Consider the following 2500-nt stretch of genomic DNA (forward strand, 5'->3'; position numbering starts at 1 on the left):
AGAAAAAACACAGTGGATTTACAACCCGAGAAGTGTGAGGCTCAAAGGCACAAACGCAGAACAGGCTCAGGTTTAAACTTTAAATTCAATAAAAAAAAAAAAATTCAGACTCGGACCGGGACTCGGACCGGGACCCAGACTGTCGGAGCCACAAACACAAACCAAACATTCATCAAATGAAAGAAAAGGAATTGAACTCAGAAGTGTCCAGACGAGACACGGAGTCAACTCACACTCCAGGGTGTAGTGGGGGGGGGTTAGATTCCCGGGGCGTAGTGGGGGGGGCGGGGGGATGTAGCTGACCAGGTGGGAGGGGGCAGGGGCGGGGCAGTAGACGCGAGGGGGCGGGGCCGGCTGCGGGGGCCAATGGCAGCCATAGAAGGTGGAGTGGTGCAGGTGAGTGGGCGGAGCCTCGTACGTCAGGTGCAACACGGGAGGGGGCGGGTCGGGGTACACGGGGGCGGGGCTAGGGGCGTCCAGGGCGGAGCCAGGAGCTGCAGAGAGAGAGAGAGTCAGAACCAGGTCTAAACCAGGTCTAAACCAGGACTAAACCAGGACTAAACCAGGACTAAACCAGGACTAAACCAGGTCTAAAATCAGGTCTAAAACCAGGTCTAAACCAGGACTAAAGGAGGTCTAAACCAGGACTCGTGTGGTACCTGGGTGCAGGTCTTCGGGGGCCTCGGTCCGGGTACAGTCCTGGTACGAGGCTGGAGGAGCCTGAGGGACTGAAACAGAAACGACTCAGAGAGAGAGAGTGTGGTGTGTGTGTGGTGTGTGTGTGGTGTGTGTGTGTGTGTGTGTGTGTGTGTGTGTGTGTGTGTGTGTGTGTGTGTGTGTGTGTGTGTGTGTGTGTGTGTGTGTGTGTGTGTGTGTGTGTGTGTGTGTGTGTGTGTGTGTGTGTGTGTGTGTGTGTGTGTGTGTGTGTGTGTGTGTGTGTGTGTGTGTGTGTGTGTGTGTGTGTGTGTGTGTGTGTGTGTGTGTGTGTGTGTGTGTGTGTGGTGTGTGTGTGTGTGTGTGTGTGTGTGTGTGTGTGTGTGTGTGTGTGTGTGTGTGTGTGTGTGTGTGTGTGTGTGTGTGTGTGTGTGTGTGTGTGTGTGTGTGTGTGTGTGTGTGTGTGTGTGTGTGTGTGTGTGTGTGTGTGTGGTGTGTGTGTGTGGTGTGTGTGTGTGTGTGTGTGTGTGTGTGTGTGTGTGTGTGTGTGTGTGTGTGTGTGTGTGTGTGTGTGTGTGTGTGTGGTGTGTGTGTGTGTGTGTGTGTGTGTGTGTGTGTGTGTGTGTGTGTGTGGTGTGTGTGGTGTGGTGTGGTGTGTGTGTGTGTGTGTGTGGTGTGTGTGTGTGTGTGTGGTGTGTGGTGTGTGTGTGTGTGTGTGTGTGGTGTGTGTGTGTGTGGTGTGTGTGTGGTGGTGTGTGTGTGGTGTGTGTGTGTGTGTGTGTGTGTGTGTGTGTGTGTGTGTGTGTGTGTGTGTGTGTGTGTGTGTGTGTGTGTGTGTGTGTGTGTGTGTGTGTGTGTGTGTGTGTGTGTGGTGTGTGTGTGTGTGTGTGTGTGTGTGTGTGTGTGTGTGTGTGTGTGTGTGTGTGTGTGTGTGTGTGTGTGTGTGTGTGTGTGTGTGTGTGTGTGTGTGTGTGTGTGTGTGTGTGTGTGTGTGTGTGTGTGTGTGTGTGTGTGTGTGTGTGTGGTGTGTGTGTGTGTGTGTGTGTGTGTGTGTGTGTGTGTGTGTGTGTGTGTGTGTGTGTGTGTGTGGTGTGTGTGTGTGTGTGTGTGTGGTGTGTGTGTGTGTGTGTGTGTGTGTGTGTGTGTGTGTGTGTGGTGTGTGTGTGTGTGTGTGTGTGTGTGTGTGTGTGTGTGTGTGTGTGTGTGTGTGTGTGTGTGTGTGTGTGTGTGTGTGTGTGTGTGTGTGTGTGTGTGTGTGTGTGTGTGTGTGTGTGTGTGTGTGTGTGTGGTGTGTGTGTGTGTGTGTGTGTGTGTGTGTGTGTGTGTGTGTGTGTGTGTGTGTGTGTGTGTGTGTGTGTGTGTGTGTGTGTGTGTGTGTGTGTGTGTGTGTGTGTGTGTGTGTGTGTGTGTGTGTGTGTGTGTGTGTGTGTGTGTGTGTGTGTGTGTGTGTGTGTGTGTGTGTGTGTGTGTGTGTGTGTGTGTGTGTGTGTGTGTGTGTGTGTGTGTGTGTGTGTGTGTGTGTGTGTGTGTGTGTGTGTGTGTGTGTGTGTGTGTGTGTGTGTGTGTGTGTGTGTGTGTGTGTGTGTGTGTGTGTGTGTGTGTGTGTGTGGTGTGTGTGTGTGTGTGTGTGTGTGTGTGTGTGTGTGTGTGTGTGTGTGTGTGTGTGGTGTGTGTGTGTGTGTGTGTGTGTGTGTGTGTGTGTGTGTGTGTGTGTGTGTGTGTGTGTGTGTGTGTGTGTGTGTGTGTGTGTGTGTGTGTGTGTGTGTGTGTGTGTGTGTGTGTGTGTGTGTGTGTGTGTGTGTGTGTGTGTGTGTGTGTGTGTGTGTGTGTGTGTGTGTGTGTGTGT

The 2500-nt window shown here is 52.5% G+C and overlaps 1 protein-coding gene across 1 annotated transcript in view; it reads right to left on the reverse strand.

The window, feature by feature from the left end:
* Positions 1–104: 104 nt before the first annotated feature.
* alg13 (ALG13 UDP-N-acetylglucosaminyltransferase subunit) overlaps positions 105–2500 on the reverse strand; it is a 24097-nt gene continuing 21701 nt past the window's right edge. The window contains 3 exon segments of the mRNA XM_055158528.1: positions 105–139; positions 234–494; positions 660–728. Coding sequence (XP_055014503.1) covers positions 105–139; positions 234–494; positions 660–728 — 365 coding nt within the window.

This window comes from Boleophthalmus pectinirostris, unplaced genomic scaffold (genome assembly GCF_026225935.1).
Source record: "Boleophthalmus pectinirostris isolate CB_2022bp ecotype Guang Dong unplaced genomic scaffold, ASM2622593v1 HiC_scaffold_22, whole genome shotgun sequence".
Lineage (NCBI taxonomy): Eukaryota > Metazoa > Chordata > Actinopteri > Gobiiformes > Gobiidae > Boleophthalmus > Boleophthalmus pectinirostris.